This window comes from Pelodiscus sinensis, chromosome 2 (genome assembly GCF_049634645.1).
Source record: "Pelodiscus sinensis isolate JC-2024 chromosome 2, ASM4963464v1, whole genome shotgun sequence".
NCBI classification, from domain to species: domain Eukaryota; kingdom Metazoa; phylum Chordata; order Testudines; family Trionychidae; genus Pelodiscus; species Pelodiscus sinensis.
This window is the reverse complement of record NC_134712.1, coordinates 123,476,665-123,503,885: the sequence shown is the minus strand read 5'-3', so window position 1 is coordinate 123,503,885 and position 27,221 is coordinate 123,476,665. Positions and strand designations below refer to the sequence as shown.

Genomic DNA, 27,221 nt, shown 5'->3' with positions numbered 1-27,221 from the left:
GCAGGCCTGGTTCTGTTCGGTGCCCTCAACTATCAGTAAAGTTATTTGGAATCATAAAGCTGTTATTTCTTGCTCAGGATCAGATCATATGTCATTTGTTTTGTTACATTTTAAAAGAGAGATTAAACAAGTATCTACATCTCATGCATTTTACACCACGCAGGAGCGGATATTTACTTTATTGCATTCTTGGTGGCATCTGGATCTTGAGCTGCCACCTGCCCGATGATAGTTCCCTCCTTGGCATCTTCATCTACTTCTATTATATAAGAACTCCTGCTGAACACGGGAGGTTCATCTATGTCTTCCACAAAAACCTTGACTAGAGCTGTGTCTTTAAATGGCCCCAGGTGAAAAAATCGTGGATCAGGATGAGTGTTGGCTGCCTCTACTCTTAAAGAGTACAGCATCTTGTTCTCAAAATCCAACTGCTAGGGAGCAAATAATAAAAAAGTAGGCTCAGTTTACAAGAAATATAAATGGATTTCACAGCACTAAAATAGTGGGGACAGGAATTATTTCAGATGTTATTCTGAAATAACAGTGCAAGTGTCTACATAGCAATTCCATTATTTTGAAATAAATTCAAAATAATGGACAGCTTATTCTGACTTCTATAAACATCATTTCACAAGGAATAATGTCCTATCCCTATAGATATTTTGGAATAGCAGTAGCATGGATGCTCCTCTGCTGCTATTTTGAAATAGCTCCTCCCAAGGGCCATTCAAAGTAATTACTCCTCAGTGCCTCCTGGGGATCTAAATTGAGGTAGGGCATCAACATTAGGAGAGCCTGCCTCAGACTAATTTTGAAGCTTTCCTGTGAGTAGATCTGCTATTTTGAAATAAGCTATTTCAGAGTATTTCTTCGGGAATAGCTTATTTCAAAATAAGCGCGCTGTGTAGACGTACCCTGAGAGACCTATAGGATTCCTAAACGTTCATTTGTGACTCCTCCATCAGCAATAAAGAGCCAATTTTAGATGACTAAGGTATGGGACAGTGCACTCTTCATCTTATTATGCTATTATGTAGCTTGGTAAAGTCACTTTTTTCTTTTATATAATCTTTATAAGAAATTAAAATCTGCAATACTCTGCACACACATACAATAGTGAACACATTCCATACTGAACTTTTGTAAAGAGCGCTAATATCAGTGGTAAGACAATCACAAAAGTATCATCATTTGGGATTAACTTCCCAAGGCTTGGTTGTTTAGCCTAAATTTATATAAAATTATTTTTGGAACAGTCATTCCAGAACATTAACGCTCTCTTGTGAGTTTATTTTTTAATTTCCTTATTAAGAGCAGTGTTAGGACTACCATGGGATAAAAAGCTTTTCTAATGGCATTCTGGTACACTAAATTCCAGATGAAAACTGGAAGAATTGCAGAAAAAAGAAGAAAAAAGGTTTAAATAAGAACACTGTGAGTTTCTTAAAAGATTTTGTTTCTTTTCCAAACATTAGATTGGTTTAGCTATGAGAATAACTAATGTGCCCATAAATAATTACATGATTATTGCAGTTGTTAGCTTGGTTTTCCATTTATAGTCTATGCTGAATTTCATCTTTTACAGTTAAATATATAATTGTATAGGATTGTTATTCAACTATCCTCCTTAAACAAGATTTATAAAATAGTATTTATAATGTACTGCTACATCAAAATGGAATAAAATGAACTATGTAGGTATGAGATACTTATATGTCTTAGCTATCATTTCCATCACATTATTGTATTAAATTTGAATCACATATTTATGTGATATACAAAAAATTACACTAAAATAAGTTAAAGTTGCAATGTCAAGCACTCAAAAATTTGGGAAGGCCAATATTAAGGTGCCTCAGGCAACATTCGTTCAATCCAAATTTGCATAACAAGAAGAAAAACATTTCCCCGCTTTTTTCAATGTATTTTATTTTCAAAATTAAATTGCCAGGGTTTTTTTTACAAGAACCAGTTTGCAAACGAGTCTCAGCTGATGAAGCTCTAGTGTGTTTTGATCTGCGTTCATGTTTAATTATGTATGTGTATGCAAGGTTTGCATTTTACAGTTTTATTCATATTTGCATGATTTCACATGTTCATTAGAAAATGAATTAAGGCTAATGGGTAATGAAAACTATTATGGGCTGTCCCATATGATCTGTCTCAACTGTCCAAGTACAAAGCCATAATAGTAAGAACTGTAGCCTAAAATGGATATTCAGATAACATCAAAACAGTTTTCAGTTTGCTTAGCTGGCCAATTTTAAGCCTTAAAGAGTCACAGATCATCTATGAATTCAAGTTCTATATAGTCTTTTTATTTGAGGACACCTATTGACATGTCATATAGGAGTCAAGGCATGTTGGAAACAGCAGAGATTTTAAGTAGATGTTTGAGTTGAACCCTTCTTGCAGCTCTAGATAAGAGACTCCCTGGTGGAGGAACAGGAAAACTACTAAAGGATAGGCTTTCTATGTTGGATTAGTTCTCTTTAGAAGAGTGAATTTATCAAACTCAGGCCTTCAGGCAAACCAACAACATTTTGTTCACCTCTGACCCCTGGGAACCGCACTGCAGAGTTCAGATGTCCAAGTTCTCATGGATTGACTTCAAAATTATTGTTTATGAGACTCTATCTTTGATTGACAACAGCCATTGAGAATATCGTTTTATATGAAATGACATGCCAAGAAAATTCCTCCAAGACTTGAGAATAACAATAACCGATAAAGAAAGAGGACAACAAAATTAATACAGCTTCTCGGCAGGTGACCCCATATGAAACATTCCTTTATCCTCTCTCTTGAGGAAAGAAAAAACCCACCCGGAGTGCTAAGTATAATAAAAAGAGAGGGAGGAAAAATAAACCTTTTTGATGGTTATAATCCCTTCCTGTGTGTCTTTGTCAGTGATGATATCAAACATGTCTGATCCATCCCCGTTGGAAATGCTGTATTCAATCTCTGCATTTTCACCCACATCGAGGTCATTGGCTTTTATTCTTCCGAGAGGGGTCCCAAGTGGAGCAGACTCAGGAGAGCTGAATTGGTAAGTACCTGGAAAAGTTAAATCAAATATTTTTTTTGCCTTTCATCTCTCTAAATAATAAATGCTTTTGTTTCCTCTAGATTTTTTTTAAAATTGTCTTGAAAGTTTAAACATTCTAACAAAAGTACTCTTAGTCATCAGGAATAAACTTTAAAACAAAGATAACTTGCCTGTCAATGAAAAGTTTGTATGTTTTTTTTAATGGAAGTGTGACACTTCAAAAGAATTTAGTACTGTATTCTTTATACACTTTCTCTTTTGTACTTCAGATGAAAAGAACACAGATAGAAGCACAATAATACAGCAGTGATTATGACCCTGAGTAGTTAATGGCTTTATTTATTTTGTCTATCTTCTAGAGATATTTTCAATGAGATCTAAAGTTATTATTTTCGCTCCAGCCTCCACAGTTTTCAAAACAAAATGGATCTGAGGGAGAAACTAAAATACAATAGACAAGGTTTTCTATTTTGAAATTGCCTTGAACAGTTTTAAGTGTGCTTTATGTGAGATAGAAATTTTTCATGGTAACACATATTAAAGATATATTGTAAAAAGATGTGTAATATGTAATATTCCTGCTAACTGCCTGAACTATAGAAAAGTTGTACAAATGTGTCCAGTTTTTTGAATTAATTCCCTTTGGACACATTTGTTTTCATACCTTCTTGTGCTTGATTTCTGTTAATGCTTCTAGACTCAGATATTATACTAGCATGGATGCTATTGACAAAGGAATTTTAACCTTGCACATCTTGGTACAAAAGGTAAATTTTAAATTGATCTTTCCCCAGCATTTGCTCTAAAAATCTAACTGTAACATTATGATCATAGATAATATCACACGAGCCTCTTCACCAATCGCAATCGGGAAATTTAATTTGAATGTTAACTAGCCATATATGGAGATAAATAATTATTAAAATGAGTTTTGGAAAATATTGAAAACAACAAGTAGGTGTGAGAAATTTGCAGTATGTTAGCAGACATTTTGCATGCCAGTTTGCTGAATATTATCTATCATTTGCGCAGCCCAGTTCGTTATTAGCACCCTGTCACTTGTAACTATTATAAAGTAGCAGTCACATAGGGTATTTTGTAAAGCCATGCCTGACCAAGACAAGCTCAGGGAAGGCACTGTGCCTGAAGAAGGTAAACCCCCCTATTGCGTGGCTTAATGAGCAAAGAGACTGTAAAATCTATAGCAGTCTCTAGCAGGTATAACTTTGTCACTTGATGTTTCCCTGACATATTCATCCCCCTTATCCACCTGCTCATCTTTTTTGGTTCACAATGAAAAAACAGTTTCTGAATTTTCTCAAGTATACTGATTATAGCAGATCCTTGCGTGGGCTACAGAAGGCTGAGTGAATCTCTGTCCCCAATGTCATGCACCTGAGTCACAGTCTGACTCATTGGAAGTGTCTTATCCTTAGAAATTTCTGAGTAAAAAGGGCAATGTAAGTATGATGCTAAATTGGATTTTCTGTTAGAAAGTCAACCCTGTGGTTGAAAAATTACCAGTGGGCTGCAAAACTCATGTTCCTCTCCTAGACCTAATGACAACCAACCTTCAAAAGGACAATCTTTTCCGTTCGCAGGCGTATCTAAACTTTTCATTCTGACAGTTGAGCCAGAAATTCTATAAGCACAAACTTAGTGATGATACTTCAAATTTTCCCAGTGTGGAAGGTCCAGAAATACCAAAAGAACTCCTCCTTTGGATGAGCTTGATTCTGTAAGCCGTCACTGTAACTGAGATGATGCCAGTGAATGCATATTGTTGGCATATGAGCTAACCAGGTTGGTTTTGGGTACAATTCTGATGTGTCTATTTTTTGTAATCCTTGGTTATGTCTACAATGCAGGTATTTGCTGGCAGACAGTATGCTAATGAGCACTTATTAGCATTTGATGCACTGTCATTTGCATATTCTCTGCCGATGCTTTTTGCACCAGAGGTTTTTGTGCAAAAACAAGCAATGGAGACGGTCCATTTTGCACAAATTTCCCCTTTTGCACAAGATACTTTAGGCCTCAGAAAAGAAGGTATACAGGATCTTGCACAAAATGGACCTATCTACACTACTTGTTTTTGCGCAAAAACTTCTTGTGCAAAAAGCATCGTCAGAGAATATGCAAATGACAGCGCTACAAATGTTAATGAGCGCTTCCTTAGCATACTTTCTGCCGACAAATACCTGCAGTGTAGACATAGCCATATTGTACAATTCTGCAAAGCTGTTGCATTTCCTATAATTTATATTTTGCATGGTTTAAGTGTTTTATGGGGGGGGATGTTTGGGACTGGATGACTACTGTATTTATCACCATGATACCTGAGTGCCTTACAAGTTTCCATAAATCCAGAAAGCCTGGATATTTGTACAGTCTTTGGTGTGTCTGATAAGTGTGCTGGCAAGGATCCCAATCATAGTCAAAGGTAGTAAAGATTTTATAATGTGGATATTTTCCCACCAAATACTGAACTGAAAATGTGATTCCTTTTCATATTACCTACCAAGTAGTCATCACATGCTGATTTAAACAACTTTTCATTGTCAATCAGCTTGGGATCAAGTCTATACTAGCAGTCTTGAATTAAAGGTTCTATATCACATTGCACATGCCCTATCCATCTTGCTTGCTTGTCAGTTGTGCTGCAATAGTTTTCCATTAAAAAATGTAATAATCATGACAAGATTATCAAAAATACTCAGCAGGCACAACTACACACATATTTTAGACACTCAATTAAATCGTGAGATAGTCAAAGGTTTTTAACCATCTACTAATGCCCATTATAATGGGTTTAGAAAACCTGGCTACTTATTTAGGTGCCCAAGTGGTTTGAGCTATTCTGAAAAGTTCACCTTAAATTTGCTATAACTATTAAGTGTTTCAAATATACCAATCGCAATTGTCTTTGTTACTGTTGTACTTATTTTAAGGATTTGGGAAGTAAGTTTATTTTGTAAGGAACAATTAGTTTCTCTTTTTTTTAAGTGGACTCCCATGTGCTTTAAAGAAGCTGCAGTATAAGTAGAAACAGCTGCAACAGTGAAAAAGTATCCCAGATACTGATAGCTAAACAATCTGAAAGACGCTTTTTGAAACACAGCAGAACTATTAAAGGATCCATACTCTGGGGGAACCGTGGTGGATTGTCATTGACATCAGTCAGGGTGATGTTCACCAGAGTGGTCCCTGATAATCCTCCCATCTGGCCTCCCATGTCCTTGGCCTGGATGACCACTTGGTACTGCTCCCTGTTTTCTCTGCTCATGTCTGGCAAAGCAGTTTTGATTATTCCTTGGAGAAAAGAATAAAAAGGGAGGGGGGAAACACTTTAATCCCTGAGTTTTAAAATGGATTTATGTAAGATATACTGTACAGATGTTAATCCACAGCAAATAAATACAATTAAAGGTGTTTTGAAATAAGGCTTTCAATCCATGACAGTTTTAATGTGATTGCAAGAAAAGAGAAATATAGTAGTGCAATGATTCAATATTTTGACTATACTAAATCCATTTAATTATCCTTTTAATGACAAAAAATATTATGTTTGTCACATTAATGAAAGCTTTTCAGCTGGTTCCCCTGGCTATTATTTTGATAAGGTTATTAGCTCCAACCTTGGAATGGTATGCATTATAACACTTTTTCATTACAGGGGCAGAATTCAGTGTTATCGTGGATTCAATAGATTCATAGATTTTCATGTCAGAAGGGACCACTGGGGTTATCTAGCTTGACCTCCTGCATAACACAGGTCACTGGATTTCTATAAATTATTTCCCATTTTAGGTCCAACAACTGTAGCTGAACTAGAGCATAGATTCCAGAAAACATCTAATCTTGACTAAAGGATGTTTTTGAGGGAGAGACCACAATACTCAATAAATAGTTCTGTTAATCACCCTCCCTATTAATTTTGTTGTGCCATATTTCCATCTAAATTTGTTCAGCTTCAACTTTTAGCCACCTGATCCTATTATGTTATTGTCTGCTACACGGACAAGCTGCTCAGTATCAGATTTCTGATCCCATGTAGACTCTGATCAAGTCACCTCTTAATCATCACTCTGTTACTATAAATACCAGGCCTGTCAACTGCAATTTCAGGCTCCAGGGTAAAACAGTTAGTGGGCCCCCATTCACACACAAGCTGGGCCTGTATGGATCTGGTCCACCTGACATTCGGGTGGTGCTGCACCTGTACTCACTGATGCCCGCTAAACTGCTGGCTGCACTGCTGGGCACACTTTTCTGACAAGGCAGATTATTCATGTGTCCTCCTAATATGGTTGCCATCAGTCTAATCAGGCAAACCCAAAGACCTTTGCCCTGCCGCCTGTCTGCCCCTTCTCTCAGGCCCCAGCCTCTGCTCACTCCATCCTTTCTCCCTCTCTTCATCCCTCACCTTTACCAGGCTATGGTAGAAGGTTGGGGTGCAGGCTATGATAGGTCATTTGATTGCAGGAGAGAGTGCAGGCTCTGAGAGGTTGTTTGAGGGTGGGAACAGATGTAGGCTCTGGGAAGGCATTTGGGTACAGGCTCTGGGCTGGAGCAGGCAGTTAGGGTACAGGAGAGGGTCAGGTGGGTGATATTTACCTTGGGTGCCTCCCAAAAGTGACTGGCACGTTCCTATGCCAGCAGCTCCCATGTGGGGGAGGGAGCAGAGGATCTTTGAGAGCCACTGCCTTCAGGCAACACCGCCACTGCTCCTACTGGCTGCAGTTCTAGGTCAGTGAAAGCTGCTAGGTCTGTGTGTGGGGCAAGGACAGCACACAGAGTCTCCCACCCAGGGGCCTCAGGCACATGCCTGCCGCTTCCAGGAGCGGTGTGGAGAGAAGTGGGAAAGAAACTCGGCTTAGCCCCTCTGCTTTGCTGGCAGCAGTGGCCAAGGCCCCCAGACCATTTTAAATAGCTCAGGCCCTAGGCAGTTGCTCTCTTTAGCCATTCCTGTTGACAGTCATGCGACATCCATTGAGCTCCTTGAGTCTTTCACTTTAAGTTATGTTTTCCAGTCTTTCAGTCATTAGCAGGGATCGTCTCTAAACTCTCAAATGTGTCACCATCCTTATATAAACATGGATCCCAGAACCAGATGTAGTATTCCTGTAGTGGCACTAGCCCAACACCAGTATAATATAACCTCCCTGGTCATACTACTTTAAGAAAATAAAACTTACATTTTATGGTGCTGCAGGTTCACTGCCTTAATAATATGGGGCCATACCACGCCATCCGTTTTCAAGCAGAAATCAAGGGGGTCTTCTGCTTAAAACCAGATAGATAGTCCATGTTCATGCTGAGGTTTGGACAAATCATAACAGTACTTGAACGATTTATATAGCATGTTTATCAAACTGAGTGTAAATACTTGAGTGAGAAGGATCTTGATCCCTGCCTGAGTATCTGTAAATATGACAAAGATAAAGAAAGTGTTGCTGACCTGTCTCTGGGTCCACTGAGAAATATGGCTGTCCCTGGAGGATGCTGTACACTACTTTGGCGCTGTTTCCATAGTTGGCATCATCAGCATCTGTAGCTGTCACTTGGATAACAGATGTTCCTGAATAGGAACACAACAAAGAATTCATCATATGAAATGAGATAATGTCGATCATGATGCTGATGTACACTTGGGGTTTTTTTTATTATAAAATATATTTAATGGCAAGATGCATAGAACAATCAAAACCTGCATAGAATATATCAAGCTGACTCAGTGGGTTTCCCACCTTTTCAGTCAGCTCTAATCAGAAGCCACAGGCAAAACATAAGCAATTGCTGTACAATACAAAGCCTACCTCCCCTCACAAAAGCAACCCTCTTTCCACCCCTCAAAAAACCTAGTGTATTCTAATAGCATACGTTTCCCACCATTAATTATGGAGGCATGCTGTGATTAGATACATGTATTTTGTAGATGTAGAGATGACACAATTCTCTTCCTTTCTACCATATGCTAGGTGTGTTCATTTTTCTTCTCTCCAAAGAGTGTTTTTTTTCCAAGTATGGTGAAATGAAATCCAATTATGGATTCCATTACTAGGACTTGTACGTAGATAGATGCAATATGACTAAACTACTGTGTATATAATCTGTCTGAAATACTGTGTGGAGGAAAATACTCCTGCTTCTAAATATAATGCATTTACAATGGTAAAATAATGCTGTGAAGTCTGAGAGAGAATGGTTAAAGCTAAATAACACGCCTAACTAACTTTTGTCTCTTGGGCTGTTTCTACACTGGGCCACTTATTCCGGAAAATCAGCCGCTTTTCCGGAATAAGCTGCGAGCTGTCTACACTGGTCCTTGAATTTCCGGAAAAGCAACGATGCTCTACTGTACAATATCAGCTGCTGTTTCGGAAAAACTATTCTGCTCCCGCTCGGGCATAAGTCCTTATTTCGGAAAAGGGCCAGTGTAGACAGCCCAGTAGTCTTTTCCGGAAAAAAGCCCCAATCGCGAAAATGGCTATCGGGGCTCTTTTCCGGAAAAGCGCGTCTACATTGGCCACAGACACTTTTCCGGAAAAAGGGCTTTTCCGGAAATGCAGCCTGCCAATGTAGACGCTCCTTTTCTGGAAAAACTGAAAATGGAATAGTATTCCGTTTTAAGCATTTCTGTAAATTCATGCCTGTGTAGACACAGCCCTCATGTTTAGTACTTTGGTACAATAACTTAAAGATTTGGGGGAGTGGTTGGTAATCATTGTAGATGTGATGCCAGGCTTTAGAATTTGGAAAGGATTACAAAGGGAACAAAGTACTGGAAAAGACAGAGGTATAGTTGGAAATGTTGATGTGTGTACATGTTAATTTGTTTTTATCCTTCCTGGACACTGGCTCTGCATTCTGTCCTTGGCAACATTTCTGTTGTATTTTTCTATTAGCTGAAAAGCTTCATTTTGGGGATACCTCAAACATTTTTTTCAGTGTTCTGGGAACTGCGAGCAAAATAAAAAATCTGTTCTAATTTTAACCTCTTCTCTTTCCACACCAGTATATAGAATGGAATAGATCCAATGGGGGAATTTGGGAAATAATTGTTCCTTTTTTACTATTCTTGGTGAGATGCATTTGACTGCACCATACCTAAAGTGGGAGAAATGTTGTCTGAGCTTGACAGAGGAAGGCTGCAGTACTTTATGGTGGAGGAGATCAGAAACTGCTGCAAAAGGTTAGTGTTGGTCAGCTTTGTGGCACTGACTCATTCTCCCTCCTCTCCACTCTGTGACATTGGAAGGTTATAAATGTGGCCGTTACAATCCCTTTTTTAATGCATCAGGCAAAATCTAATAAAAAAAAACCAGCCCGTGTGTGTGAAATTATTGTTTTCAAGAAAATGCTTACATCAGCAGCAGCAATTATAGCTGTGTTATTTCATGAACTCCTTTTTTGGGGGGGCATGGGGAAGGAGTCATTGGCAGAGCCCTGCGGCTTTCTCTTTTTTACATAGTTGCTTCTCTTCATCTTCAAAGCTCCACTTTGTAGCCATTTCTTCTGGCCAACAAATGATATATAGAAGCGTTTAGGGGACCCTTGCTCCTTAACTTATATCAACAAGAAAGTTCACTGAGACTATGTCTACACAGCAGCGTTATTTTGGAATAACTGACGTTATTCTGAAATAACAAAGTCCGCATCTACGCTACAAACAGTTAATTTTGACAATGTCAAAATACTGTCAAGCTGGAGGACTTCTTCCTCTGACTTCTTTAACCCTCATTTTATGAGGAGTTAGAGAAGTTCAAGGAAGAGTGCTTTACCTCGGACTTCCTGCTGTGCAGACAGCTCCAAAAGCCGAAATAAGCTATTTCGACTTAAGCTATGCAATTGACGAAGCTCAAATTACATAGTTTATTTTGGCTTTAGCCCTGCTGTGTAGACATGCCTTGAGAGACATAGGTTACAGAAAACCCCTTCCATTAGTTTGGAAAAAAGAAGATTAAGGGGGGACATGATAGCGGTTTTCAAATATCTAAAAGGGTGTCACAAGGAGGAAGGAGAAAATTTGTTCTTCTTGGTTTCTGAGGACAGGACAAGGAGTAATGGGCTTAAAGTGCAGCAGGGGAGGTTTAGATTGGACATTAGGAAAAAATTCCTAACTGTCAGGGTGGTCAAATATTGGAATAAATTGCCAAGGGAGGTGGTGGAATCTCCCTCTCTGGAGATATTTAAGAACAGGTTAGATAGACATCTGTCAGGGATGGTGTAGACGGAGCTTGGTCCTGCCTTGAGGGCGGGGGGCTAGACTCGATGACCTCTCGAGGTCCCTTCCAGTCCTATTATTCTATGATTCTATGATTCCACATTGGATGCTTAGTCCCTGAGAAGGAAGGCAGCATAGTCTAATGAATAAGGCCCTAGGCTGTGACTGTATTCTCCTCCTCACTCCACCATGATCCTGTAGCATGATGTTGGGCAAGACGATTTCCCCCTCTATGTCTGTTGTTTCTCTTATCCTTTGTCTTTTTCCTCTATTTTAACCATAAAGGCAATTTTTCTACTCTTACAATTTGTTTGAAATACATATAGTCCAATAGGTACTCAATTTCCACTGTAGCCTTTAGATCAGGAGTGGGCAATATTTTTTGATGATTTTCTATGCTATTAATGAAAGGGATGTGGGGTCTGGGATGAAGCTTGGGTTCAGAAGGAAGCTCGGGATAGGAGATTGGGGTGCAGGAGAGGTCATGGGTCTGATAGGAAGTTCAGGTGAAGGAGTGAGTTGTGACCTGGGTCAGGGGATTGTGGTGCAGGGTTTGAGTGTAGGAGAGGATTCTGACCTGGCGCGGGGGGGGGGGGGTGTAGAAGGAGCTGCAGGGTCTGGTAGGGAGTTTGGATTCAGGAAGGGGTTGTAACCTGGGTCAAGGGTGCAGGAGGGCGTAAAGAGGGTTTGGGTGCAGGAGAAAACTGGGGTATGGGAAGTGAATGGGATGCCAGGTGCAGGCTCTGGTTGGGAGCAGGCTCCCTATCTGCTGTAGCCCCACATGCTACTCAAAGCGTTTGGGTGCTGAGGCCAGTATTTGTGTCTCTGTATGACTAGGCCCTTGGGGGAAAGCGGCTTCCTGTACCCACAAGCACCCTATAGTTACAATTGGTCACTTTCTGTCTAATGAAAGCAGTGTGCTAGGGCAGGGGCAGGAGAATGTGCCCTCAAGGGGCATGCCACACAGAAACACACACACTGGTGCCAGCAGCCAGCCATTTTGAGTGGCACATGGGGCATGAGAGACAGGGATCTGCCCAAGGCAGATCAGATCTAAATGTCTGGTTGCCTGAATTTAGCCTGTGAGCCATATATGCCCACTCCCGCTCCACTATAATAAGAATACTGAATGATTTCTGCTGTACCCTCAGCCTTTACCAACTGTAATCAGAAATCAGTCCCAAATATCTAACAAAATAGTAAAAATATAGTGAACTATTATTAGTACACCAGACTGACCTTATATTTGATGTGCGGCTATCTTTAGAAAGTTACAGGACCTTCTGTTTGTGTGCTGATAAAACCTGCTTCTGTAAGCATTAATATAACTATGGCAAATAGTCATTTTTCTACGTGACCACTGTTTATAAGGAGGCTATTGGTAACTAAAATTTACATTAATTTAATGTGTAATTCATGAAAGCATTCTGCTGCTGTACTGGTTAGATATTGTGGACTTTGTCTGTGGCAGAGATAACAAAGAGCTGTAATTTGAAAGAGAAATCCAAAGTCTAAAGCACAAATTCCAGGGGTTATCCTGGTCATACACATTATAAAATTATACCAGTCACATTATGGTTTGTTTTTAAGACAACAAAATAGTTAGCTGCTATTTATCCTTGAAGATTAGAATAGCATTTTTAAATAAACAATCATTCTAAGAACTCATTCTACTATTAGGTTTAGACATTCTATCATCATCATCAAAAGTCTTTACAAACTTTGGGTTCAATTCTGCCGATTGTCCACATATATAATTTTCCACTCTAAGCTACCAATTGATTGCTGCATAGTCTTTCATCTCTGTTTTCCATCCCAACATTTACTTGTCTTGTTTATTTAAGCTATGAGCTCTTTGAAGCAAAGACCATTCTCCTTTTGTGCTTTTCCAGTGTCCAGCACAATAGGGACCTAGTCTTGTTTGTGACCTCTAAACACTACCATATTATAAATAATGAAAATCTTGTTTAGGTACTAACATTTGAAAGTGTTAGTCTAAGGCTATGTATACACTACAGAGTTTTTTTGGAAAAAACGACCAAAAAAAGTCATGTCCACGCTGCAATCATGTTCTTTCGAAAAAAATTGAAAGAACAGAAGGGTTTTTCTGACATTGGTAAACCTCTTTCTCAGAGGAAGAAATCTTTTTCCAAAAGAACTTTTACAGAAAAAAGCGTGTGTAGACGAGGAAGAGAGTTCTTTTGAAAGATGAGGGAAGAGGAAAAAGCAGGTGACCTGGTGGCTACTCCATCCATAGCAATCACAGCTTAAATGCAAGACAGCATCGATTCAATGTGGATGCTATCTTTCGAAAAAGCAGATCGCTTTTTTTTATGGCAAGAAGAGCATAAATCTCATAGACTTTCAATGAAACTTACTGTGTGTCTACACAGGAAGTGTTGGTGAAATTTCAAATTTGGGTAGGCAGTAAGTCTTATTGAAAGTCTATGAGATTTATGTTCTTGTTGCCTTAATAACTTTGAAAATGGGACTTAGTCTCTTACATTACGTAGGCACATTTGAATTCTGTAGTTTCTGTTTTTCCAGTTCTGTGCTTAAACTATAAGGGTATGTCTACACTACCCTCCTAGTTCGAACTAGGAGGGTAATGTAGGCATACCGCACTTGCAAATGAGGTGGAATGAGGTGTACCGGTAGGTCGGAATAGGAATCCTAGTCCGAACTACCTAGTTCGAGCCCCGTGTAGCTGCGCTACACGGGGTTCAAACCAGCGGGGATTTAAAAATGGCGGCTCCCCGCTTATGCAAGTGAAGCCCGGGAAATTCAAATCCCGGGCTTCATTTGCAAGTGCGGTATGCCTACATTACCCCGCTAGTTCGAACTAGCGGGGTAGTGTAGACATAACCTCAGGCTCTTTCCTGGTGCTGCTCTGCCTCAAACAATCCAAAAAGGTTTTAAGGGTATTATAAGGGTGATTTTCACAATCATCACACATTTTGGCCCTCTGAAGCAATAACTTTCTGATTTTTTGTTGTGTATAACTCATACAGTACATTGTTCTATTTGTCATTCACTATTTAACATTTATCATTGGGACAGTCTTCTGACAAAGTCATGAAAATCTGTAAATTATTGGCAACAGTGATATTTTATGCTCTGCATTTGAATGCATCCACAAATGCATCAATGAACATGTTTTTAGGTATTTTGAGAACACTAATTAGATGTGGGCATATGTGAAGCAGGTGTTTTAATACACAGACAGCTATTGTACAAAGAGCAATATTCTTATTTCCTGAAGACACAATTTCCTCAAGACATATTAATACTTGGTCTTAATCTCAAAGCACCTTTTAAATATATAGCTAGTTGGTTAATAGAGACAGCTGTCTGAAAAGCAGTTAGAGAAATATTTTGATATGAGGTTACATAGTAAACTTAATATAAACATGGAGATTGTTATAGTTGTGGGAAAAGCCACTACTATTCTTGGATTCATAATTAGGGAGAGAAAGTAAAAGCCAGCAGTGTCACACTTCGAGTTGTATGGGAACTGGAGTTTCCATTCTGAAGGAAATTCCACAATTTTGAAATTTGTGTTCATTCTGAATTGGAACAAAATGAAAGAATTTTGAAAAATTGAAAATTTTGATTTTTCTGTGTGTTTTGTTTTGAGTCAAGTGGATAGTTAGTTTTGACACAATCAAGTTGTTCTGATTAGGATTGTTTTAAAAATTTTCAATAATAATGTATAATATATAAATAATATAATCTAAATTTTGACACAATGTATTTCAATGCAAAAGAATTAAATATTTTGTTACAATAAGTGGCTCTAAGAAGAACAAAGAATGGAACATTTAGATCTTATCAAAATAGTTTGGTTAAATTGCTTCAAATGAAGTTTAATCAAAATCAACATGTTCCATGTAATGTTTTGATTTCAATGAAGCAACCTTTTCTGACAGAGAAAAAAAATTTAATTGGAAAATTTTCACACAAACTGTCATAATAATGCTGCTCTAAATAATCTATATGCAATCTCAGTAGGAATTTGGGTCTTATAGCGCTGTTATATAATTTGAATCAGTCTGGATCTCTATTATATGAAAATATAGAAAAAAATTAAAGACAGTAAATATTCTTTCATCAAAGCAGATACAAGGATGAGACTGTAAACACTAATTATAAAAGACTTGGGATAAATTTGATACATGGTTACAAAAAGAGAAAATGTAAGGGGGAACAAGTTTGTAGAATGTAAACAATATGAATGAAAGAACACAATTTATTGAAAGCTCTAAGATCTGAGGGTATTAAACTATGCAAAGAAGAGCTTCTGGGGTCAAATCCTGAGACATTAAGAGTAGAGATCAGATTTTCCAGGTTGTTGAACTTCCCTCTCCTCCCCCCCCTTCCCAAAAAATCAATCCTCTGTTGACCTCTGAAATTTCTTTTTCAAATTTTTGGCAAACCTGGAAAAATGCATTTCAGATTGACTGAAATGATCTGTTTGACTCAAACCAAAAATGTTTTACTTTTATTTTTAAGATACTTGTGTAGCAACATTTAGAAAGAAACGTTATTTTAAGTAGGAAAATTCAATGTTTTGTTCTGAAAAGATCAAAACAAGAAGTGTAGGAGTTTTTGTTTCTTTCTTGTATTTTGGCTAGGACTTTTTTTTAATTGTAAAATTCAGCAAAAATGACTCGAATTTGCTAACTGTTCCACAAGTCTCAAAACTGGGCTTTTTGGGGAAAAATGTTTTAGAAAAAAAAATTTGTTCTGATTTATCACTGACTGCTTGACTTCCGTATAATTTTTGTTGGGAGTTTCAGATGCCCAATATCTTTGAGTCTGCTCTGTTAAATGTGAAAGCTATAGGCCTCTTGAATGAACTATCATTGGAGATGGTGGCACTCAAGAACAGAATAGATAAAATATCAAAGGGTATGTCTACACATCAAAGTTAATTCAAAATAACAGCTGTTATTTCGAATTAATTTAATAGCATCTACACAGGAAACCGCTATTTTGAATAAAATTGAAATAGAGGGGCACTTATTGAGAATTTGGTAAACCTCATTCTACGAGGAATAATGCCTAATTCGAAATAGCTACATCGAAATAAGCGCTGTTTAGACACTTATTTCGAAATAGGAGGCCTCCAGCTCTTCCCAGGGTGCCCTGGTGGCCACTCTGGGCCAAACCAGGAAAACTCTTCTCCTCCTCCTCCCCCCACCGCAGACTCAGAGCCCTTAAAGGGGTAGAGTCTGTTTGGCCATAGGGCCTGTGCCAGCTCCAGGTCTGCCAGCCCAGAGCTTGCAGGCGCTGCCCCGATCCAGTTGCAAGCATAAGCGAGCCAAACAGTGCCAGCCAGCCCCCTACTGTTCCCCAGGAGCAGGCTGGCATCTCCCAGGAGCCTGTCAAGGGCCAGAAAAGGTGTATGCCTTCCTGGTCCAATGCGGAGCTCATGGACCTCATTGAGGTTTGTGGGGAATCCTCCAAAGTCCATGATCTCCACACTATATGCAGGAACGCGGCCATCTACAGACGGATGGCTGACAGCCTGGCCACCAAAGGCCACATGCGCACCCAGGAGCATGAAGACGAAAGAGCTGAGGCAGGCCTATGTCAGGGCCACAGGGGGCAGCTCCCAACCAGGGGCAGATCCAGACCCATTTCCTACTTTGAGGCCCTGGACTGCATCTTGGGACCACAGGTGGTCATCGACCCTAGGGCAGAGGGCCCTGACCAGAGCATGGAGCAGGAGGAGGAGGAGAAGGACAATGGCCAGGAATTGCAGGAGCCTGGAGGGAGTGTGGCACTCACCTTGGACCCGTGAGGCATACCAGCAGCAATTTCACTGCTGTATTCTGATGCCAGGAAGGCCTTGACATGTGAGTGACATCACTGTCTCCTTATGCAGGGCGGGGTGGGGGGGAGGGAAAGGGGAAGGGAGCCTAGGGACTGTGCATGTGGGCCTTGCTGACCATGGATCACTCAGCAACCTGTGCATGTCACACATATATGTATGAAGGCACATGGCATGCTCCGTACCCTGGGGAGGGACACTGCATGATGCCCTCCCTCCACAAGCCCCCTCTATGCGGAGGCAGGTCACATCCTCCCCACCCATACTATATACAGCACAGGGGCATGGGTACACTCCCGGGCCAGCTCACAATCTTGGGGATAGCAGGACATGATGGTGCAGAGACCTGCTGTCCTCACCTTGCAGAGGGGGGCTGGGCTTCACCCAGGGATAACTGACCCCAGGGATAACTGACCACCACTCTGGTTTCTCCACAGCTGCACCAACTGCAAGTGCAGGGTGCACCACCCTGCTGGGGACATCCTTCCGCACCAGAGCCAGGAGGCGCACATGGAACCAGGTGGGATACCAGCTGCAGCACCTGAGGTTACTGCAAAGGCAGGTCCACAGCCAGGAGCACTGGGTGCAGGAAGACCTCCAGCTGCAGCGGGAGAGCTTGCGGGAGTTGCGTGACCAGGGCTGTGGCATCCACAACCACCTGCAGACCATGGCACAGAGATTGCTACCTGCTGCCGCTCCAGCTATCACTCCTCTTCCCATTCCTTCCTCCCCCTGTCTCCCCTCCATACCTGTTCCCCCCCCCCAGGGACACTGAGGCCCCTGTACCCACAGTGCTGGGAGACAGGTGGGCTGGAAAGACCCCCCAACCCTGAGCTTCTCCTCCCTCTTCCTCTCCTTGCCTTCCCCTTCCAGCTCCCTGCTCCCAGGTTTCTCCCTCCTCCTCCCACCCTCATCCCTGCCCCCCACCCCAGTTATGGTCAATAAATAGAGGTTTTTTGGCAACACATGTGTTTTTATTTGACATCAGAAAGGGGGGTTAGGGAGGGGAAAGTGGAAGGATGTGAGGGTGGAATAAGGCACAAGGCCCCAGTGGGGCATGCCATGGAGACTTTACTCTTCCTCTGTCTGGATACCAGTAGCCCCCCGATGGGCCTCTCGGCTGGCAGCCTTATGGAGCTGTACGTACAGGCCAGCCAAGTGGATGGCCTCTGCCATCTAGCCTGGCATGAAAGCTTCCCCACAAATTTTGCAGCACACAGCACACTGGCACCATGTGTGGAATATTCCTCTCGGAGCGGTCGAGGCAGGTTAGGAGGCATCGAAATTGGGCCTTCAGCTGGCCAAAGGGCCCCTCCACCACAATGTGGGCCCCGATGAGCCTGACATTAAAGGCCTGCCTGGAGGGGTTGAGGTGTCCCGTGTAGGGCTTCATGAGCCTGGGTTGTAGCGGGTAGGCCACATTGCCCACCAGGCACACAAGCATGTTGACGTCCCCAATCCTGATGTGGTGGTCAGGGAAGAAGTTTTCGGCATGCAGCCTCTGGCACATGGAGGAGTTGCAGTACACCTGTGCGTCATGTGATTTGCTGGACCATCCCACATTGATGTCCAGGAAGCGGCCCCAGTGGTCAGACACGGCCTGCAGGATGACCGAGAAGTACCCCTTCTGGTTAATGTAGAGGGAGGCCTAGTGTTCCGGGGCACAGATGGGGATGTGCGTCCCGTCTATTGTCCCTCCCTCCCCGTAGTTGGGGAAGCCCAGGGCACCAAACCCCTCAATGACCACGTCCACATCGATGAGGCGGATGACTCTGCGGAGCAGCACTCTGTTGATGGCCTTGACCACCTGCAGATGGACACACAAAACCACTGAGAGTCACTGGGGTGCCAGGGTGGCTGAGAGTGCACCTTCCCCACCACTGCCCCATGCCTCCTCCCCAGGAGCAACCCCACTGCAATCCTGGCCACTACAGGCAGTCTGTAGTGTGGCTGGGACAGAACAAACCCTCCCGGGGAGGGGACTTGCACCCCCCCTTTTCCCTAGGGCAGCCCATCCCCTCCTCGCACTCCTCCTCCCCCACCACAGTGGCTGGAGATTGCCATACCTGCATGAGGACTGCTCCGACGGTGGAACTCCCCGCGCCAAACTGGTTCGCCATGGATCGGTAGCTATCTGGTGTGGAAAGCTTCCAGAAGGCAATGGCCATACACTTGTGGAAAGGAATGATGGGCCTCATGTGCGTGTCCAATCGCCGCAGAGCAGGGGCGAGCCACTCACAGAGCTCGAGGAAAGTGTCCTTCTTCATCCTGAAGTTCTGGGTCCACTGTTGGTCTCCTCAGTGCTCCAGGACAATATGGTTCCACCAGTCGCTGCTGGTGTCCAAACGCTAGATGCGGCAGGGCATGCTGGCATCCGGCCACTGCTCCTCCATGACCCCCAGAGGGATCCATAAGAGGACCTGGGGGCTGGGCTGCCGCAGAAGCTTTCAGGAAGTCTCCAGCACTTGCTTCCAGATGTGCAGCAAGACATTCAAAATGAGCACCAGAGTGCTGAGTGCTGTGGTGTCCCAAGTGAGAGTGACCAAAGCAATCAGAGAAAAAATGCTTTGCTGTCCCTCAGTGAGATAGACAACAAAGCAGGAAAACCCAGCTGTCCAGGGGTGTCCCTTTAAGCACAAGCCTCAGATAGCCTCAGGCAGCAGCCACACAAAACAACTACTGACCTGATGCCCTGCTGGAACCAGTTTCAGCTGTCCTTAAATGCGATTCAGCAGAGTAGACGTGCTATTTCGAAATAGCAAAATGCTATTTTGAAATGCATTTTATGTGTAGATGCGTTATTTTGAAATAACTTATTTAGATTTAACTATTTTGAAACAAGATATTTCAAAATAACGGTGTAGTGTAGACATACCCTTTGAGAATAATATAGTTGGTGGTCCTTCTAATGAGCTGCGGACAAGACCAGAAGATACAAGTCACCCCCCTTTTTTTTCCTTTCTGTGTCTGATTCTGTGAAGACAGTTTTCTATACCATAGACAAGGGGGAAATATCACTGTCATATGGAACTCATGCTGAATCACTGCCACTAACAGACCAGAGATGCATATTTTTGAATAATGATTTTGCTATATCCCTAAAATGCATTTATTGCATTTACTGTAAAACACATATTATTAGTTTTGTCTCCATTTGCTTATTTGTGCTAAAGTACTATATTAACCAAACTAAACCGTGTAGTAAACTCCAGCTATTTTAAAACAAAAGCAGGTTAATCTAGCAATAGCAAACCCAGTATTGTACAGACTTTCAGATTTCTTCCCTTACTTTCAAAGTCATTTTAATGGCTGCATTAGAAAAAAAAAATAGCAGATGGACTGTGGGGGGCAGAGGTTCCATTCTGTTGCTTCCTAATGTTATATCAGCATGGCTGTGCTGCAGCAGAGCTGATGTCAGATTCTGACACAAAACGCAGAGCACTAAAACATGTAGCAACTTTACTAACTGAGTAGCAATCCATTGGACTACTAATGAAAAAAGCTTCTACGCAGCTTAAGTGAGGATGTCAGAATTTTGGCTCTTTATTTCTTTACTGTGATTAGTCTATTTGATTTGTCCTTTATCATCACTGAACACTGAAAATTGTTTTCAAAGCATATTTGTCTATGCTGCGTTGTATGTGATGCTTAATTATGTTAATATATATTGTATTAAAATAAGTTGCAGCATATTGTTTTGCTCTGCACTAAAAATGGATTTTATTTGCACACTTTCGAAACACTCGATAATTGTAGGGGAAGTCTGGTGGAAGGAGATTGTCTTTGTATTCTGCTTACAAAACAGACATATTTGATATACTTTATCTTAACATGCTGTTAGACAATAGGCCTGACATTTTGAAACTTAGATACCAAAAGTTAGTCACTGAAATTCATATTCAGCACCCAAAATAAATGGCAGTATTTTTCAAAAGGGCAAGGCAACTTTACTTTCCATTTGACTCTAGTGGAAGATTTGTCTATGAAAGGACTACCGGGTTTTCCCCAGGCTTTGAAGGATAGAGAATAAAAGGTGAAATATAATATAATTAATTAATGTATACATGTGTCAATACATAATATAAATGTGTTCTATCTTCTTTTAGAATTAGTTTTTGTATTCAAATATATTTAAAATTGTATTAGTCAATTCCAGTTTGTGCCAGAAATCTACCGCCAACTTCAGTTGAGCCAAGTTGCATGGAGTTCCATGCACAAAATAATTTTTCCATAGTAGACTCTGATGCAGGTTAGAATTTAGTTTCATAAAAATGTTTTTGTCTGCAGGAGCTATGAATTTGTGTCATGGAGCACTGGAAAAGGGGAGGATTCTGTGATCTAATACAGCACAGAGGGAGACATTATTGTTACCAGTATAATAGCTGGACAGTCCAATGAATTTGTCCCATACTATTTTCAGAGTGCCAGTGGGATTTTTAACATCCACCTGTGCATCAATCAGAAAAGGAAAGAAAGAACTTTAACTTAATATGTTATCCAAAGAACTGCATTGCTAAGAGTGCAGAACATATCCCCTAGTATTCCCCTGCAGTGTCAGCATTAGATGTGAACGAAAAGTGCTGGTGTGTGAGCTTCAAGCCCATTGTATTTTTATCCAGGGGTTAGTGCTATATTTGAACAAATACTCAAGTAAAAAAGAGGAAAATGAATACATCAAACAATTTCAGAGTATAAGTATGATAAAAGCACTTTTAACATGAATGTGAAAGTCTGCACTAGTCAGCTAACAAAACACTTTCTCTTCTATGTGCAGAAATAATGGGAAATAAAATGGACACAATAAGATATATACACATTTGCCATCAGTCATGTTTGGAAATCTGCACACTTGCTAGGATTGTATCTATCTTATGAATTTATATGTCACTTAGGGTATGTCTACACTACCACCCTAGTTCGAACTAGAGTGGTAGTGTGGACATACCCTTATTGTGAATACCTCACAGTCTTCAAATGTATTAATCTTCACAACATTCACATGAGTTTTGCTGGTGGGAAACTGAGACATGGAGAGGGTAAGTAACTTACCCAAGGTTAGAGAGAACATCTGTGGTGCAATAGGGACTTAAACTGCAGATTCTCAATTTATAATTCCTGACCTATGCAATAGATTATAAATGTAAACACACTGGAAAGGAAGGGTAAGAAAGTTAAATTTTTCCTGCAACTTTCTGGTTATATGGAGTAAGTAATTAGGGGAGTGTTTTCATCATGGTTTAAAGTGATATATTTAAGTGCCTATCACTTGTATCAGCTGGCAAATATTGATGAGTGCCTAACTCGTCCCTGGGTGCATCTTTGAAATCTACCCCCAATTTTTAGGAATGACATCTAGTTATTCATTGCCATACTTCAACTGCTGTGCCCCATATCTGTTAAGCTGTTAGCATCCCTCCTATGGAAGGATGGCTTAGAGATTCTAAGTTTCATGTCTGGATGACTTGGATTAGTTAGAACTAGTTATTTGACTCTCAGGAGTATAGACTTGGCTCTTTATCCTTCTGAGGGACATAGACTGGGTACTGAATGTATTATGTGTACCTATTCTTTCAAATAAGGCAGGATAAAAACTAATGTCCCATTCTCTGTGTGCACATTAAAGTTCCCATATTATTTTGGGGGAGACCAGGGTTTATATTAGTATTACTAGCCAAGTTCCATCCCCTGTTCTCTGCTGTACTAGTTTTCCATATGGTTGCTGTTCTTCTTCCATCAGAGATGCTTATCATTCAATGATAGGCGAAGTTTCATGTTTCCTCACTGACTCTCTCTCTTTCTATTTATTTATCCTCTTGTAGACTAGACAGATAGATAGTCAGTCAATGAGGAAAAGTGATGAGAAAACTACATACACAGTCAATTTTCCTCAAAGAAAATCGGTTTTCATACAGAAAATAAGAAACAGACTTTTTTTTTCACTTTCTAACATTCCTATCTGACTGTCTATCAATAGTAGTTGGAAATAAAGGTCAGATCTGAAATACTATAACTTTTTCTGCCAGTCAGTTGAAATCTTACAGAGAGATTTTTACTGAAATGGAGAATAGCTGGCAAAAGAGGTAGTGTCTCTTGCACAGTGGTGGAAAAGGGTAATCAAATAAAACAGCAAATATATTAAGTAAATATCAAAGATGTACACAAAAAACAAAGAAAATCAGCATTAATTATCACTGTAAGCTAAATTCTCCAGTTTCTTTTGCTGCATGTAAATACTAGTCAAAAGGGCAAGTCCAAGAAAGGGTTGCAGAAATGCATACTATATAATTCTCTACTCCTCCGCTCCCCCACTCCCACCCAACACACATCTTCAGAATTTCCTTTATGTGAAAAACGTATAGTCACTGTTTAACCAATTTGGTCTTCTCTGGCTTCTCATGCTGTGGAGATATGTCCAAAGAATTATGTGATTTGCTAGTGAATGTATATTTTATATCACTTGAGAACCATGATCTCTGGCCCTTCCATGTGTCAGTAGTTCCCTGGGTTGTGATAATTTGGTATTTTGTTGTTGTAAATCAGACTTCTCATGGCTTTCCTATATATGGCATGATCTGTCTCCTAAGGTCCCTTAATCCTCCATTTTATATGCTTTAGTATATCTAATTATTGTAACTCAGAAGCCCTTTGGGTGTTCACGAGGTGCATAAAAGGTGTGCTTAAGTGGACATAAAATCTATACAGAGAATTAAGATCTTGTCTGTACAATCAAATCCATGAAGAAGGAACTTGGTGCCTGCACAAAGTCTTACTGATTTCCATGCAAGAGAGTCTTTTCACACAGAACCTGAAGGACCAATGCCCAAGGCTACCAGCTCCTTATAGCAGAGACCTGTAATTTTTTTAGTAAAGTGCTATTCATATCAGATATCACGTTGTATAACTTACTGAAAATAATAACAATTCAGGAAGAATTAAGCTCAATTTTAGAATTCAAATGAGACTAGAAAGGTGAAGAATGTGACCTCAATGTATTTTTCCCAATGAACATAAATTTTAAAAAATGGAGATTTCCCCAACCAAAAATATCCATCAGCTATTGTTGTACACAATATTAACAAGGAATCCCCTATGAATTATTGATGAATATGAAGTATTAGGTCATTCTCTAGAAAGAGCTTCTCCTAGAGCTGTATCAATACCAAAAAGTACTCAAACCCCCTGAATAAACATATTTAAATTGTTTTGTGCATTTATGAAAATGGAAATATTTTTAAAAAATATTGAGCACTGATGTCATTTTGCTTCAGTTTTTCTGTGAAAATCTCAAAATTTCTCTCTAAAAATATTCATAGAATGGATATTAACAAATCTTTAATTAAAAACCGAAAACTGTAAATATTCATAAATTGAATACACACAATTGACAAAACTACAGATTTTGTCAATATATAGTGGATTTGGAACTCTTAATTTACAATAAATGAGTCACAGAGCTGTACAAAATATTCCAACTATGGTATCTATTCTATGCAGTGTGGGTGTCTGGATTGCCAAAGCTGTATCTGACAACAGAATGTGGCATATGACTGTATGTAAAAATAATGTTTGTCTGCACTTTGGCTGCTTTTCTTTTCATGCCAACTCAAAGCTAGGCACACTTCCCTCCCGCCCCCAATTTAACCAGAGCATATTTTATAAACTAACGCTACCTTATTCTTTATCTAATAGAACTGAGTTTTGTGTGAGGGTATGTCTACACTACAGAGTTAGTTCGAACTAACTTGCGGTCCTGGGCAAGCTCCCGGGAGCCGCCAGCCTGGTCCCGGGAAGAGGGAGAGGGCTGGGGGGCATCGGGTGGCTGGCTCGAGCCGTGCCAGGTGCAGGGTCTGCTGGCTGGGTGCTGGCAGGCTTGCACCTGGCACGGGCACCGTAGCCAGCCCGTGCCCCTTTAAGGGCTCCGGGGCTGGGAGGGGAGCATACGAGTTTCCCTGGTGTTGGCCAGAGTGGCCACCAGGGAAACCTGGGGTGGGCTAGCCTCCCACTAGTTCAAATTAAGGGTCTACACAGCCCTTAATTCGAACTAGCTAGTTCGAACTAGTCTTAATCCTTGTAAAATGAGGTTTACCTAGTTCGAACTAAGCGCTCCGCTAGTTCGAATTAAATTCGAACTAGCGGAGCGCTAGTGTAGCGCCTATTAAAGTTAGTTCGAACTAACGTCCGTTAGTTTGAACTAACTTTGTAGTGTAGACATACCCTGAGATAGCAAGGCCATGGGGATCATCATTATTCATGCTATCTTGTATCAGATACTGGGGGGAAAGTATTCTATGTAGCATAAAAATAAATATTCCTTGATTGAATTTCAAAGATGAGTTGTATTCCTTTGTTAAATTTTACACTCATCCTTAATTCTTATTGATGTTTAAGCAAACTTAGAAATAGAATATATGAGGTTTCTCAAATGCAAAGTTGATTCTCTGCAACTTTTCCCTATAAGACTTTATGGTCCCTGTATGCGTGTCAGAAGTGAAATAATCAATGTCCCCTTACTTATTGGTATCTATGATGACACAATGTAGAAAAAAGGTGATGAGAAAATTCTGAAGCAAATATTTCAGTGCAGTCTCATTTAAAGTCATTAGGATGTATGATACTTTGAGTTTCCAAGGAGTTTATGCAAGTAGTGAGCAAAATATTACTTTTAAAACAGTCACTCCTCTTTAACTGTGGGTATGTCTACACTTGCACTCTCTTTCAAGAGATGGATGCAAATGAAGACACGTGAAATTGCAAATGAAGCTGGGATTTAAACATCCCAAGCTTCATTTGCATATTCACATTCTGGTGCTATATCGAAATAGCTCTTTTTCGAAATAACAGATGATGTTAAGACAGTTATTTTGAGAGAAAACCCTCCTCTCGAAATAACCCATATTCCTCATACAAAGAGGTTTAACGGTTATTTCGAGAGAAGGGTTTTCTCTTGAAATAACAGCATCTTAACAGCGTCTGTTATTTTGAAATAGCACTATTTCGATATAGCACCAGAATGTGAATATGCAAATGAAGCATGGGATATCAAAGATGGATGAAGTAGATGAGGATTTCTTCAGACAACTGAGAGAAGTTTCCAGATTACAGGCCCTGATTCTCATGGGGGACTTTAATCGCCTTGACATCTGTTGGGAGACCAATACAGAGGTACACAGACAATCCAGGAAGTTTTGGGAGAATGTTGGGGATAACTTCTTGGTACAAGTGCTGCAGGATCCAACTAGAGGCAGTGCGCAGTTTGACCTGCTGCTCACAAACAGGGAGGCACTAATAGGGGAAGTAGGAGTGGGTGACAACCTGGGACGCAGTGATCATGAGATGGTAGATTTCAGGATCCTGACCAAAGGAAGAAAAAAGAGTAGTAAAACACACATCTTGGACTTCAGAAAGGCATGTTAGCAAGAAGAAGGTGATCAGAGGGAGTGTAGGGCCCCTACTAGATATGGGCGGTAACCTAGTGACAGATGATGTGGGGAAAGCTGAAGTACTTAATGCTTTCTTTGCCTCTGTCTTCACAGACCAGCTCCCAGACTAATGCACTAAGTGATGCAATGTGGGACGACGGTGGAAAGCCCTGGGTGGAGAAATCTAAAAGTACATAATCTATGGGTCCGGATTAATACATCCGAGGGTACTGAGGGAGTTGGCAAATGTCATTGAGGAGCCTTTGGCCATTATCTTTGAAAAGACATGGAGATCAGGAGAGATCCTGGGTGATTGGAAAAAGGCAAATGTAGTACTCATCTTTAAGAAAGGGAAGAAGGACGATCCAGGGAACTATAGGCTGGTCAGTCTTATCTCATTCCCTGGAAAAATCATGGAGGGGAGCCTCAAACAATCCATTTTGAAGCACTTGGAAGAGAGAAAAGTGATCAGGAATAGTCAATATGGATTCATGAAGAGCAAGTCATGCCTGACCAATCTGATTAGCTTCTATGATGAGGTAACTGGCTCTGTGGATATGGGGAAGTCAGTGGATGTGATATACCTTGACTTTAGCAAGGCTTTTGATAGGGTCTCCCACAATATTCTTGCCAGCAAGTTAAGGGAATATGGATTGGATAAATGGACTGTCAGATGGACAGAAAGCTGGC

The 27,221-nt window shown here is 40.7% G+C and overlaps 1 protein-coding gene across 1 annotated transcript in view; it reads right to left on the bottom strand.

The window, feature by feature from the left end:
• CDH9 (cadherin 9) overlaps positions 1 to 27,221 on the bottom strand; it is a 129,408-nt gene that overhangs the window by 16,722 nt on the left and 85,465 nt on the right. The window contains exons 4-7 of the mRNA XM_006115915.4: positions 8,511 to 8,630; positions 6,194 to 6,361; positions 2,870 to 3,057; positions 178 to 431 (exon numbers count right to left, since the gene is read on the bottom strand). Of these exons, the coding sequence (XP_006115977.2) occupies positions 178 to 431; positions 2,870 to 3,057; positions 6,194 to 6,361; positions 8,511 to 8,630 (730 nt within the window). The remainder of the gene's footprint in view (positions 1 to 177; positions 432 to 2,869; positions 3,058 to 6,193; positions 6,362 to 8,510; positions 8,631 to 27,221) is intronic.